The 15056-nt window shown below is 40.3% G+C and overlaps 1 protein-coding gene across 1 annotated transcript in view; it reads right to left on the bottom strand.

The window, feature by feature from the left end:
* Positions 1-204: 204 nt before the first annotated feature.
* LOC126375870 (glucose dehydrogenase [FAD, quinone]) overlaps positions 205-15056 on the bottom strand; it is a 52229-nt gene continuing 37377 nt past the window's right edge. Inside the window, exons 2-11 of the mRNA XM_050022940.1 lie at positions 12501-12650; positions 5833-5953; positions 5408-5553; positions 4862-5120; positions 4188-4449; positions 3608-3843; positions 3008-3251; positions 2522-2786; positions 2088-2228; positions 205-1531 (exon numbers count right to left, since the gene is read on the bottom strand). Of these exons, the coding sequence (XP_049878897.1) occupies positions 1445-1531; positions 2088-2228; positions 2522-2786; positions 3008-3251; positions 3608-3843; positions 4188-4449; positions 4862-5120; positions 5408-5553; positions 5833-5953; positions 12501-12650 (1911 nt within the window). The 3' untranslated portion in view covers positions 205-1444. The remainder of the gene's footprint in view (positions 1532-2087; positions 2229-2521; positions 2787-3007; positions 3252-3607; positions 3844-4187; positions 4450-4861; positions 5121-5407; positions 5554-5832; positions 5954-12500; positions 12651-15056) is intronic.

Below are 15056 nucleotides of genomic sequence, written 5' to 3'. Positions count from 1 at the left end.
TCCCTTCGCGGGTTGGAAGGTCTGACAGGCAGTCGCTTCTGAAAACACCGGACCTGTCAAATCTTCAGGTTAGGAAAGCGGACCCTGTAGAAACGGAATAACGCTTGGGAGATGATGATGATGAAGTGGATATAATAATACATCAAATTACATTAAGTAACTTTATTTAAAAAAAATACTGTTTTTACAAATTATAACGTACAATAATTTATGTTTCTTAAATATGGCTATCAAAATCAAACTAAATTTCTTATTTCACTACAAAATAAGCTCTACAGAATTATCTACAGTCATCTAATAAATAGACAAAATATCTTACAGCTATTTAGAGTATTTATCGTGTAAAAAGTAACTAATAAATACTAGTTTGTACAAATAGTAACGCGTGTGCGTATTTGAACTAACGAACGTAATAAAATCACAAGAATGGTAACTTTAGGTTTAGGGCAACTTATGTAACACCTGCGAGTCTAAAAATGCCACTTTAAGCTATTCATCTAAAAAGCAATATTGACATTTTGCGCATATAAAATTAAGTGCAAGTCAACAAATAGCAATATTGCTTTTTTATATGAATAGCCTAAATATGGCCGAGAATGTACTTCCAATATCAATCTATCACTGTCAGATATTGGTATCGATTCTAATGTACAAAACCTATGATATGATATTTTTTCTTTACAGCTCTAAAAATAGTGCCGTTCTTCATTTACGATAAGTGCGAGTTCGTGCAAGAAAAAGATAGAGTTAATTTTAGAAGTGTTGCACTAGAGTGGTTAGCGGGGTGCTGGTGTGGTTATGTTCTATTCGGTACTCCGAAACAACATAACGCTGCGTTGTTCACCATATCGCCACCAAAAGTTTACATTATGGAATACTACAACTGCTAATACATTTGGACCACAAGTGTGCGAAGACCCTAATTTATGAACATAGCCTCTAAGGCACATATCTCACTAGCACACTCTGGTGGCGGGTCATGTCACCATGAAAATATATGCAGCATAACCGTTACCTCACGTGGGTGTGAACGGCATACATTTCGTTGGTGGCGCGACTGTGGTGGTGCCACTATGGTGTCCTAGTGAGAATGGCTGTGTTATAAAAAAAAATTAGTCAAAAATTACAAAATGGCATAGATGTACTTTTAAGATGTTCAAAAACATTCTCTGTTAAGTTGTAAACATGGTTTTAAGTACATACATCAAAGTAAAATTAATGGGAAAGCGATTTCTTACTATTCAGTAAATCTATTGGGAAGGAAATTCCTAGTAGTTCAACCGGTAAGACTACTGGGAATAGGGATGAATTTTGAGCTTTGAGCTTGTACTTATACGTATAATACAGATTGATGGTGCCCAAAAATATCTAGTGAAGAGTCGACGTGATAAGATGTCACAGGTTACCATAGAGAGTTCAACATCGAATACATCAGTTTAGAAGGTCAGACCCATTGTTGCCATTGGTTCCGCGTCTCGCTGGCTTGCAGCACGTTGGAGACTCCACCGTGACCTCCCAGGGGGAATGGAGCCTGTAAAAAGGAAGACATGCTTATGAATTAGTTTTTAAATAAATTAAGGTTTTTAAAGTGTATCAATATACACTTGAACGAGGATTTAGTTTGTTGTATTCGTTTTATCGAGTAAACGTTATGTAACTCACTGTATAGTTTCTCTTTCGTGTCATTAGTGTTAGTCACGGGTATTGGTGAGTCGTTAATTTTTTTTCTCTGTTATAAACGAAAACGAAATGAAAAGGTAGCGTGAAGATCCGCTGCTTGAATAAACTGATATATCAGGTGCTTAACCAGTGTCACTGGTTTCCCTTATTGTAGCGTTAATTAAAGCGGAAACATTTTGGCTAAGTTTTGTGTTCTTTAGTTACTTTGTTGGGTGTTAGCTGTGTTAATCAGTTATGTTACTTCAGCGCTTGGCGAATCCGCTCGCGATGTAGACCAAAAATTCAGCTCTTTGATGCGTGATCGACGTTTTCTCCAGCTCTTATCGATGATCAACTTCGAGTCATTTCTCTCGTGGGCCAGTTTCGCAACGTTACGTCTAGCTTATATTTTGCTTGATGAACCTTACCGTGGTCGCTCCAAGCCAGCGTTGCTTGATAAAGTCAGCGGCGCGCTCCCCAATCATAACGGTGGGAGCATTAGTGTTGCCTGACGTCACGGCCGGCATTATGCTGGCGTCCGCCACTCGGAGACGGTCGATGCCTTGAACCTGCAAATGGAGGATACCAGTCAATATTTACTATAATATGATGATAGAGCCAAATGTTAGAAAAATTTTGGTCTCGAAAGGGATTTGAAGGGACAATGAAGTCTGTAGCCTAGGTGCGTCGATCGTTAACGAAACAAAGTCCAGGGTTGTCGCTCTTTGATGGGCAGAAATATTATGGATTATTTCCTGAATGCAAGTTTCACTGGCGAACAGACTTAAGGACAAAAACGGCTAAAATGACAGTCGAGCTTAGGCAGGAAAAGGACCAAAACAAGAAAAAGAACTCTTCTTACCTGAAGCAGGTTATCAACAACAGCAGTAGGGTCTCCTCTGGGCCCCATCTTGCAGGATCCAGCCTGGTGGTTCTCAGGAGCTGTCTGCATTCTGATGGCACACTCCCAGTACGCGTCGCAGCCAAACTTGATCTTCTCACAGCCGGGCACTGGAGTTTTATCCAGCTTGACTCCAAACCGCTTCAGGGCTTTGGTTTCTGACAGTTTAATGGAGAACTTGATGCCTTCAATGAGGGTTTTGACGTCGTCTGGGTGGGTTAGGTAGCTGGAAATTGAAATTGGTTGTCAGAACTTTGTTGGGTCTAGAACGCCGTTTGGTAGCATGACAAACTTTTGCTAGGAATCGAGTTGCCATAAAAAATGAAGTGTGATATTATTATCACGGCATTTCAGTCAACTGCCGTGCAGTGCACTAAACGTAACACTATGACTCAAAGGCAAATAAATACTTGCACGTCTTTATCTAGTAAATGAAACTGAACTCACTTAGCGTGAATCTTGGGGTGCTCAAACGGATCAGCGGAGCGGATCTCCAGCCGACCTCTGCTTTTAGGATGCAAGACTGTGGGTATGATCTGAATAGTCCGGGACCCGTTGTCCAGCCGCTCGCCCACCATGCCGGTCTTGGCGCAGTCTGCTAGGAAGCCGCCGAAGAAGAGTTGTACGTCTGGGTTGTCGTCTTGAGGGTTCGCGTACTTGGTGTTGATGAAGGCTGTAACTTCCGATATACCTGAAAAATTTTGATGTGAACTTGAGTACAAAGATTTTGGTTTTTTATTGGTAGGTATGTTTGTGATGAGTTAACTTCTTTCAAGTTTTAGTATGTGTATCGCTTTTTCCTTTATCCAAAGATGTTGCTAGCTACATGCAATTCAATACCTAGGTACTTATACTGATTTGTGATATAACTTATTTAAGTTTGCATGGTTTCGTTTCCGCAATAATTATCTGGACAGCAACTATAAGCGAGTCATCATCTTCAGTTACGATACTGACTAATGCTTTCATCCTAGGTGGCAACTTTTTCAGCCCAGCATCACTAAAAAGTTATCCTAGTTCCTTTTTATCTCATGACATGACACTTACCAGTCCCAGACATGAGTCCATCCCTGAACAGAAGATACTCCATGGCAGTGGCCCAGTTGAGCGGCGCGGTGTTGTTATCATTCACTTGGAAGTTGAGGAAGTGCGCCACGTGGTTGTGGAGGTTCTTGCCAACAGCTGGTAAGCGATGCACGAGTTTGACGCCAGCGCGTGAGAGGACTTCTGGATCGCCTATGCCGCTCAGTTGCAAGATCTGTGGGGATGCCACTGCGCCCGCGCTGGAATAAGAGTTGCCGGTTTAGTACATCTTTGCAAGAATATAATTTACTTAGAAATACACACCACAAAATGCTATCTCTGATATGGTACCATCATCGCCTGCTTTTTAAAACTAACGTACTTATTTATTTAGTTAGTTGGTTTGACTGCTAGGTTTAATACACATTTTTAAAATATGTGTATGACGTTAGAGACCTAATAAAAAAATATAAGTATATCAACAATTTTATAAACACTACTTAGTGACGATATTATTTTGTTGCAGCTGTATTGTGGTGTAGTCCTGAATTCTATAATACTTACTTAACATTTAAGTACATAAGCTATATATTAACGAACTCACCTCAAAACAATTTCATTGTTAGCGAAGATGACTTCAGTGCCTCCGAAGCTGTTCCGGACCTCGACAGCATAAGCTTGTCTGGTGGTCTGGTTGATGAGCAGCCTGGTGACGGTGGCGTTGAGCATGACATGCAGGTTGGCGCGGTGCTTGGCCGGTCGAAGGAAGGCACGCGCCACGGACAAACGAGAGCCGTTGCGGTTCGTCGTCTGCGCGATGGAAAAGCCGGTATGTTGCTCGCCATTCAAGTCTCTTGCTTGGTAACCTTTGGTAGGAAAATCGCATTTTAATGGAGTTCACGTAAGGGCGACAAAGATAGAAGGTTCAAGGAGACTTTTACCAAACACTTGGATCTGTTTTACCGCTGAATCCGACATATTATATAGAAAGAACAGTAAAAAAAACTTTTCCAAGACTTTTGATTTCGTAAATCATGAAACTTTGTTATCTACTTAATTAAAGTTAATGATTATGGAATTAAGAATGAATCCTCTAGCCTGTTAAAATCTTACTTATTAGGTAAATAAAGCCCAAAAAGTACAAATAAATGGCGAAAACTTGTAAATAAGGGTGTTTCACAGGGATCAATATTAGGACCTAAATTGTTCTTACTATACATAAATGACCTACTCAGCATTGTATAGAATTTATTTATTGTATGTCTGGTATTAACTCACCTAATTCCTCCCCAGCCTTAACAATACTGTAGCTCAACGGCGGGTGGTAGGGGAACTGCGAAACAGTAAGCGGACCGCCTTGCGCGTGGTATCCCTGGTCGACAGCGTCCAGCTGCTTATTGTCTTCAGACTTGAGGAAGTAGGGCAGCACTTCGTCAAAGGACCAGCCTTCGTTGCCAGCAGCTGCCCAGCCGTCGTAGTCGCGTCGGGAGCCTCGCATGTACATCATTCCGTTCATGACTGATGTGCCCCCTAGCACCTGGAGATTGAGATTTTGAATTTGTATAACTGCTGCTCTCATTAATCTTGAGGCATTCGGTGCTTTTGTGTGAATTAAGAGTGGGAAGATAGTGATTTGCCTCAAGAACGGAAAAGTCTGTTTATGGAACTTCACAGATCATTTTACTTAATTAGTGGTTTAGGTCTGTTCTGTGGTACAAACATAAGATCACGCCCATCTCCCATTGGAGTAGGCAGATACCACGGAACACTTAAGATTCATCCACTCTCATTAAAGATTTCGTGCAAAACGTAGAAGAAGCTTACCTTCCCCCTGGGCCAGTAGCACTTGCGGTCTTTCTCGCCGAGACAAGCAGCCGGCTCGGACTCCGTCTGGTAGCCCCAGTCGATGCTGGACCCGATGAAGTTCAGGAACATGGACGGGACCTGCGTGCCCGTCGGCTCGTCGAACCCTGGAACCAGACGAATGGGTTATTAGAGGAGCTTCTCTAGCTGAATTGGGTAGTTTCCTAGGTCAAAGATAAATAATTAAATTCTGATTAAGTACTAAATAAAGACAGATCTAAAGGTGACAACAAACGTTTTCGTTTTTCTATTTAACTTTTTTATGATTAAATAAATAAAAAAAATGATGCCCCTGAAGGTGATGATGCCCCGATTTCAAGTGTCATAATTATTATGAATGAAAGGTCAATGACCATCATCATTAAGTCAGTATCGTAGGGACTCACCAGCTTCCAGCAGCAGCACCCGCCACTCCGGCACCTCAGACAACCGCGCCGCCACCACCGACCCTGCTGATCCTCCACCCACCACAATGAAGTCGTATACCGAGTCCATGTGACGGCGGAACTGGAATGAACGTATTCTAATTAAGGACCACCCTGTAATGTCCTGAGTAAACTAACAAATTGTTTTTTGTGATATGTCCCCACCGGGCGAACTCGAAATTCAAACTGGTTCACGGAAGCAATAAGGTAATTGCATCTCTCATTTCAAAAATTCTACATGGATGTTAGTGACATCGTAACGAATACTGAGAGGGATGATTCAGCTGGTTATTCTGAGTTAATATCAAGAGGAATTTTCCATCGTAAAAGCATAATGGAATTAAAAATACTTAATTAATAAAAAACTGAAAAAGTCATGAATTTTGCGACGGAAAATTCTACTTGATATTAACTCAGAATCATCCCCCTCAGTATTCGTTACGATGTCACTAACACCCTGTATATAAAGAGTATTCCTTGGAAAAATAACGGTAGTTGCCAAGCGCAGGCGCTCCCTTCTGTCGAAAGTGAAGGACCGTTCGTGTTTTGTTATTGTGTGACGGTTTTGTTTTAGTAGGTATGCGTTTAAAGATACGTTGATTTTTTCTAATGAATGCGCGTGCGGCAGTGATGGTGTGCTAATGTGTATACCTCACCTCCCGCAAAAAGAGTTAGAAAAATATAGTGTAGTTTAACACCTAAAAGCAACTCCCGCCTATAATTGCTCTGAGGTATTATCTGATAGGATAGGATATCTACCTACTGTATTGCTCACATTACAACAAAAAGCCACTCCACAGAACTTAAACTATAGAGTATCAACCGAAGACTGACCAATAAATAAATAAAATACTTTATTGAGCGGACACAAGATACAGAAATAAGGACAACAGATACAGAAACGCACAATGAACGGACTTACTGCTCATGCAGCAATTTCTTCCAAGCAACCTTTGGATACAGGGAAATTAGATAAAATTAAAAAAATAGGCACAACCGGACATGCGGCAATTCTTTCAAGCAACCTTTGGGAAAATAGATAAAACTAAAAAAAAATATCATAAAACGATTCATTAGATACACACATAGACATACTTACATTTATTTTTTATAGAAATTTGATTAGATAAAATAGATACTTAGACAGCTTTTATTTCTTAGGGTCGCTTCATCATTTCCGAACTTTGAAGCGGCTAATTTCTCCTACTAATCATTTCATACATCATTAGTGCGCGGAGGCAATTATAATAACAATGCATTTCTAATCTAATCGTGCCATCGCAGAGTTAATTTGAAGAAAATTGGAGTGTAATGTTGTTACATAGTTTGTTTACGAATGCAAAGCAACCCAGTTCACAATGTCTTCCTCGACGTAACCCACTTCCTGAGTCACTGTCGAGGAAATGTCTCCGGGTGTGTACAATGTAAAGCGGCATTCACAGCAACATTGTTTGAGTCATTTGTGTATAAAGGGCTTAATCCGAGCCTTGAGGTATTTCTCATAATACAGGGTGTTAGTGACATCGTAACAAATACTAAGGGGGATGATTCAGACCATAATTCTGAGTTAATATCAAGTGAATTTTTCTAAATTCATGATTTTTTTTAAAGTAGTTTTTTTTTATATTTTTAATTCTATACTTTTACGATGGAAAATTTCACTTGATATTAGCTCAGAATAATGAGCTGAATCATCTCTGAATAATGAGTCTCAGTAATCGTTACGATGTTAGTGATACCGTAACGAATGCTGAGGGGGATGATTCAGACCATGACTTTTTTAAAGCTTGTTCCCCACGATTTTAAAAGGTTTTTGTTACTACTTTTTCCTAAAATTTAAATTAAGTACGCCTCAACTAAGTGTCTGTCTGAAACACTAATGTAAAAGCGTCTTGAGTACTTTACGGGCGCATTTGGCTGCTATTTTAAATTATTTACTACTAACTACTTTTAAGATGGATATTTACCTAAGTAGTCATTTACCGCACAACCTCAATGTGGACCGCTCCCAACTCGTGCGCAATTACCTACTCGGATGTTGAAGTTCACACCATTGTTGTCATGGTAACCTTTCTTCTATGTTTACCTGATTATGTATTGGGATGTCAATTAGCATTATTTATGAGGTTGCTTTAAATATGGATAGGCACTAAGCACGCATGTTATGTGTTGATGTCTCTTCTGGGTGTTATCAGTCAATTTATCAGCGTTATTCTTTTTGCGTTAGATTTTGCTGTAATAGGTTGATAGTGTAGTTAGTGTACGGATAGAAAAGAACTCGCTAACAAGAAAATAAATTTAATGGGAAAAATACAAAAAAATGGAAATTGTTATAATTTAACATTAATCATCATCGAATAAAGAATATTATGGAACGTAAAAAAACGGTATCGAAACTCACCTACCTCCGTTGATCAACGGAAGTTTTAAAGGTTATGCCAAAAGGAATACAAGTAGGTAGGTTCATCATATATCCATCTTAGGACTTCTTAACAACTTGAATACTTGTGGCTCTGCCCATCCCATTGGGGTTTACGCACGTGAGTTTATCTATTGATGTACAATCGTACATGGGGGATTTCATATTATAATGTGAAAGAATTCTCAAAAACTCGCTTACGAGGTTTTCATTACTTATATCGCGATGATAGATATTGAAATGCATAAAAAACTATGGTAGCCATATGTTACATGACTTTTTAATCGTCTCCAAATTGTAGGCTAACAAGTCAACAACATTCCTACACTACTTCATCATCGGATCATCATCATCTGCCTAGCGCTATCCTGTTTTTCACAGGGTCCGCTTACCTAATCTGAAGATTTGACAGGTCCGGTTTTTTTACAGAAGCGACTGCCTATCTGACCTTCCAACTCGCGAAGGGAAAACCAGCCCAATGACTAGGTCACATCACAGTTAGTCACATACATCTTGGGAATGTAGGTTTCCTCACGATGTTTTCCTTCACTTAGCACGTGATAATAATTTAAGATCCAAGCTGAATTCGAATACAAATTCTAAAATCATTGGTGGCGTATGATGGGATTCGAACCTGTGACCTCAAAGTGAGAGTCAAGCAGAAGCATTCTACCCACTGGGCTACCACGGCTAATATGATCCTATATGTACTTACAACATGATAATTTGATAAAGTCAAACGTTAATACGAAGCAGGGATGTTATAGATATGAAATTTCGGATACGAATTGGATACGGATTTATTATACCGAATACGGTTACGGATACATAATAATAAATTATTTCGGATTATCCGTTAGTTTCGGATAATTTCGGTTACGGATATTATTTTTTAAGGAAATTCAAAAGTAAAATACAAATAGGTACTAAAGTTTCTTTCTATATTATCCGAAACTTTTATTTCGGATTCTTTTTATATCGGATTCGGAACATCCCTGATACGAAGCTATGATGTTCTCGTTACACCAAGTTACTAGACTAGACCATTAAGTGACTAGGGCACTATACCACACCTCATTACCATTACACAACAACACATGACGAGCAGGAGTAACGTTATGATGGAAACTGACCACAAACCGACAGAGGGAAATTGAAGATAAAGTGTGTACCTACTTACACAGGACCGCCTTTCGCAAGCTCGCAAATTCGAGATTCTGCGGCATTGGAAATATCAACCCCCGAGATCCCGAAAACTTCGGGAAATTTCTAGTTCATAAAAATGTTAGGATGGTTGAAAATAATGAAAACTGCTTGTTTGTAATGTTATTGTTAGTATTAATTCAATGCTAGAATGTAAATTGTAATAATACATTTAATAAATTGCGTGTAAATTTATTCGAAATAAAAAGAAATCCCCTGTGTACCGAACTCCTAAAAATAAACGTAGAATAGGGACGTAGGAATGACGGAATGAAAGATGATGGATAAAAGTGCGACAGGCATAAAATGCGAGAACTGGTATGATAATAGAGACTCGGAATGAAAGTGAAGCGCAGTGTAGGGCCCTATTGCGGGCAAAATAGAGAATATATAATAGAAGCATAAGTATGTATGTAGCATTAATAAGGTCCCTGCCTATCCTGTGTGGCAGGGGCACTAGGAAAAAAAAAAAATGTAATGTTAATATTTTTTGGAAGAAAACAAAAACTCTCTCTCTTTGTAAGCTTACCTGTACTATCTGTTTTCTTTGTATGTTTCTTGTGTCTGTTTTATTGTGTACAAATAAATAAATAAATAAATAAAAATCTTTATTCTTACTATTTTTCACAGGGTCCGCTTACAACCACAGGACCATGGAGGCCGTTATATGGTCTCTACATGACTTTGAGAAAGTTTAGTAAGAACAAGCAAATAACCTAACCCTCGGCATATTCGTCTGTTTTTTTTTAAAAAAGGTTGATTTTATAATGCTTGCATTTGCGAGCATACATGAAGTCTTTGATGTGAGTGGAAGAAACGAAAGTTGCAAATGTAGTGTAATATTAAATAAATAAATAAATAAGTGAGGTTGATCTCAGATGGTCTAGGTAGCAATATTTTAAACACCAGTGTTACTACAAAACAAAGACTAAAAGATAAACTATGTTTAAAATATAATCCGTATACGAAAGAAGTCCCGAAGGCCGCGGCGCTACTGTTGCCGATCCTGCATAGAATTATTATGACTTGTCAAGTTACTTTCATTAAAATCCGCCGACTTCTTTCGTGGCACGAAATACTATTTCAAACCTAGTTAATTTTTAGTTTGTGTTTTGTAGTAACACTGTAAGTATGTTGCTAAGTGACTAGATATTATTTTATCTAGATCTTATGGTGTGTCGGCCTCGTAGTAAAATGTAGTGGAATTCCGTGGTGTCTGCCTACTCCAATGGGAAAAAAGGTGTGATTTTATTCACGTATATGTATGTAAGCACTCTTACATCGGTTGGAGATTTGGCAGAAGCCAGGGGGCTTAAATTGATTGCCGGACCCTGGATACTTCCCAGAATGCCCAATGGAAAACCGGGGCCTCTATGTAAGTAGTAGGAGAATTAGCATTCGTAATGCGGCAATCTTCGAGAATTGGTCTGCGCCTGCGCACGATTGGGTCTAAGCTGCAGGTTGTCACGACCTAATTGCACCAGTTGGGTCTTTGGTTGAACTTTACTGGGAATGGGAAAAACTCTGGTAATAATAGGTCTGCTTGCACCGTGATGTACAATTTCTTACAATGCTTTCTTTAGATAATTTTAACCGACTTCAGAAGAGGAAATTATCAATTTGACTCGTATATATGTAATGTTGTTGAAGTGCCAGCACACGAGAGAAGAAGGAGGTGTTCCTACAACGCATTGAATATGAAAACGCACTCTGGTCCTTTGGTTTGTGGTCCCACCAGCTTGCTTCTCAAACGGCGAGCGCCAATTCGAACCCTTGCACTAACATAGTTGACTCAACCATTATAGACGGCGATACGAATCACCTATCACGTGGGTCTAACAGCAATCTCGGTGAGGCGTTTTTTTTGACGTGACTTGTTGTAGATTTGCCGCAGATGGCATTAACTACTTGGCCGGACAAATGGGGAGCGCTGAAGGCTCTCAACGGTACAACGTTTAAGACAACAGGCCTGAGGGTGCCCAGTTGGGCGCGAACCTCGGCTCAGGGCGTCGTCTGAGAGGAAAAATATTTGAAAGAATTAATCGACCCTAGTGGGTATCGGTGAGGCGTGGGTACTTTCGAAAGATATGGTAGAACGATTTTCGGATGACGTGATGCAATTGAAATTGCAGGTTCATCTTGCGATGGATGTACCTTTGACTCGCCCAACGGGGTATAGTAAAGTAAGCTTATGTTATGAAAATACAAAGCCATAGTTCCGCAGATGGTTGGCTATGAGTCAATCCTCGGTGGGAACTGAACGAGATGGTATCGTCACTCACGACTGAGTCAATTGGACCTATCACCAGCTGCGATTGTACAATTGTGTTGTTAGAGTAATGAAGGATTCCCACTGCAACATTGTACTGGGGGTTTTAATTCTAGGTAATACGGTAGGTCTAGCATTTTCAGTCTTTCTTCATTTAGTCCGGTTCGCTAAATTGGTCAAATCTAGATGTATTTTTTAAACTTCATCATTATCATTCATTCATTTTTTTTTCATTGCTGCATGAGCAATATGGCCGCCGGTTGTGCTTTTCTGTATATGTTGTCCTTATCTCTGTATTTTGTGTCCATTGTGCTAAAAAAAAGTGTGTTTTTTTGTTTTTTGTGATGTTTATGAATAAAGTATTTTATCTATCTATCTATCACAGGTTTCGTTGCGTCTACTGGCATTTTTGTTCGTGACTTTATAGTCTGATACAGGAGCGGCATGGTCTATCGCTCGACAGGAAAAATACGCGTTGGAAGGAAATAAACCGCTCTTATTTTCCTCCGATCCTCCAAACCCTGGTACCAGGCATGGCCATGTTATTATAATAAGGTACCTCGAGTCGCCTCTTTTATAATGGCTTGCCCTTGCAGGGCGTCACATGTACCTTCTTACTATGTTCCACCGTAATTTATGTTTGTGGCATGCAATAAATGAATATGAATGAATGAACCTTTCACCATAGCGTGTCTTATCCTAAATTGATTTCCTTGCATCTTTCTCCTATTAACATACCTGCGCGCGTCCACACGGGTCCTCCAGGTCACATTGGCTGCGTAGGAACACCTCCAGTAGCCCCATGAACAGCATGAAGGCGCCGCCGCCACAAGTCGCCGCCAGCGTCGGGCCCGGCTGCGACATCGGGCAGTCGCATGTCACTGACATCTGCAACAATGAGAGGGTCCCATGAGGATCTTGTGAGGAAAGGGGGAGGAAAAAGTTGCTTCCTTAAGTAGCTTACCATATATCCCCTTTTTTACGTGACTTATTGTAGATTTTCAATGGTGAGCGCTGAGGGCTCTCACCCGGTACACAATTTAAGACAACAGGCCTGAAGGTGTCCAGTTGGGGGCGAACCTCCAGGGCGTCCTCTGAGAGGTCCCTCAATAGGGTCGATTAAAACTTTCAAATATAAACCTCTCAGAGGGTCGATAGAGATAAGTGCTGAATGAGGGAAATGATCGACCACACCGGCGGGGTCGGTATCGGGGTTTTGACCCCACACCCCGGACACTCTATACAAAAATCTCGTTTTTGTCGTATGCCACCTAACACGTTAGAGCGAAACACACAGTCCGCGCACACTCTTACACCTTATCGGTTTAAGGCTTAAATAAATATACTAAAGTGAAACTCAACGGCAATCCAGCTCGGTATCGATACGAATTTTGGTGCGGAAGTGTGTCCGTTATAGGTATACGTTGTATATTCTTTATTCAAGAATAAATACAGTTTTATTTAGTTACTTGTCCATAAAAAGGTAGCAGCTTTATTGATTTTGAAATGTCACCGTCATGCAAACATCGTCTAATTACAACATGTAAATGTCGAAACGTAACAGCAACTACATAATTACGATATAAAGTATCATGGTAGGTACTTAAGTATATCAGAGTTCAGTTATCATCTGTCAGTTCAGTCATCAATGATAGCGATTGCGTAAATCTCAGCTTCGAAACTGCCCTCAAGATCATGTCAATGTGACAGTTGTTATATAAAAACCGGGACTTGAGCATGATCTTAAGGGCAGTCTCAGCTGAGATTCGTTTATTAATGCCACCCTAAGTAGGTTTGCATTACAAAGTAATTGAAGTGTTTTCAAAACTCGCAATTAGATGATGAGATTCGGACTCAAAACTTTTTTTTTTTTTTGACGTGACTTATTGTAGATTTGCCGCAGATGGCATTAACTACTTGGCCGGACAAAAGGGGAGCGCTGAAGGCTCTCACCCGGTACAACGTTTAAGATAACAGGCCTGAGGGTGCCCAGTTGGGCGCGAACCTCGGCTCAGGGCGTCGTCTGAGAGGAAAAATATTTGAAAGAATTAATCGACCCTAGTGGGTCGATAGCGATAAGCGCTGAATGAGGGATAAGCGCTGAATGAGGGAGGACTCAAAACTAAAAATGTTAATTATTATACCATCGCTCCTCATCCTGTCTACGCGATTTGTCGGTCTACATCGTTATTACGTTGACACTGGTGCCATCTATCCGAAACATTGAGTACTAATATTTTTGGAAAACTATTATTTATCGATACCTTTTTTCTTGGACACTTATAGGCTGTCCGTGTTTTAGGTTTGTGGGCACTAAATGGGCAGCAATTATTGGCTCATAAATATCATCTCTCGGCCTCTATAGCCGTAAACTCACCGAGTGACCGGCCAAGCTGACGTCAGAACCGCCGGTCACATTTAAATGTTATTTTATTTCTAAAATACGTTGGAAGCAAATCTCTAGTGATAGGCACTAGGCGGCACTAAATGGGCAGCAATTATTGAGTACCATTGCAACCTAAAATACGCCGACAAAATACGCGAGTGACCGGCGATTCTGACGGACACGGTCTCAAGATTAGCTTAGTGACCTTTGCAATACCTTGGTCAGTTTAAGCCTCCAATCTGATACACGATAACATACCATGATGGCGATAATAACACACTCGCCTCACTGCGTTTGAGGTCACCAGTGTGGTAATTGGGCGCTAATACAGTAATTAATTAATTATTGTGATTACGACTATGATGTGTGGCAGGTGACACTTATGCCAATTGGGTTCGTAATCAATTGGTATGTAATTGTAATCTTGTAATTGGCACCATCGCTGTTGTAGGTCAAGGCTTTTGTTTTTATGTTCACGCTATGCCTCTATGTACTACGGTGTACCTCTATATCACTGTGGTAGCCCAGCTGGTAGAACGCTTGCCTCTCACTTTGACGTCGCAAGTTCGAATCCAGCGCCGGCCTAAACCAATGATTGTCGAATTTGCTGTCGAATTCATGTTTGGATCATAAATGATTATCACGTGTTCAGCGGTGAAGGAAAACATCGCGAGGAAACCTACATTCCCGAGAAATGCATTTTCGGAGGTATGTGACCTAACCTGTATTGGGCTGGTTTTCCCTTCGCGGGTTGGAAGGCCAGACAGGCAGTCGCTTCTGTAAAAAAACCGGAGCTGTCAAATCTTCAGGTTAGGTAAACGGACCCTGTGAAAAACGGGATGATGCTAGGGAGATGATGTTGCTATTGCTATGTCTCTATGATTTTGGTACCTACTTCTCTTTCTTTT

Source organism: Pectinophora gossypiella, chromosome 20 (genome assembly GCF_024362695.1).
Source record: "Pectinophora gossypiella chromosome 20, ilPecGoss1.1, whole genome shotgun sequence".
Classification (NCBI taxonomy): domain Eukaryota; kingdom Metazoa; phylum Arthropoda; class Insecta; order Lepidoptera; family Gelechiidae; genus Pectinophora; species Pectinophora gossypiella.
This window is presented reverse-complemented; position numbering and strand designations above follow the sequence as displayed.